The 266-nt window shown below is 67.3% G+C and overlaps 1 protein-coding gene across 1 annotated transcript in view; it reads right to left on the minus strand.

Annotated features, from left to right (window-relative positions):
• The window catches only part of XKR4 (XK related 4), a 537,397-nt gene extending 537,150 nt beyond the window's left edge, over positions 1-247 (minus strand). The window contains 1 exon segment of the mRNA XM_027773775.1: positions 3-247. Coding sequence (XP_027629576.1) covers positions 3-186 — 184 coding nt within the window. The 5' untranslated portion in view covers positions 187-247.
• Positions 248-266: the final 19 nt, after the last annotated feature.

The following is a 266-nucleotide window of genomic DNA, read 5'->3' on the forward strand; positions in this document are numbered from 1 at the left end:
CGAGCAGCCGCCGCCGTCCGGGCAGCAGCCGCCCCCGGCTGCCTCTTCGTCCTCGGCTCCCGACCCCGACGGCAAGCCCGGAGCCAATCCCTGCACCGAGCCCGAGTGGTCTGAGTTCTGCAGCGGGGTGAACGCCACGTCGCTGCTCTTCTTCATTTTCAGCCTCCCGTCTGACTTAGCGGCCATGATGCCTCCGAACCGGAGGAGAGCCCTCCTTTATCTGACACCTTTCCCCGCTGTCTCCTCCTCCCGCCACCTCCTCGCCT

The sequence above is a fragment of the Tupaia chinensis genome, unplaced genomic scaffold, assembly GCF_000334495.1.
Source record: "Tupaia chinensis unplaced genomic scaffold, TupChi_1.0 Scaffold000046_3, whole genome shotgun sequence".
Classification (NCBI taxonomy): domain Eukaryota; kingdom Metazoa; phylum Chordata; class Mammalia; order Scandentia; family Tupaiidae; genus Tupaia; species Tupaia belangeri.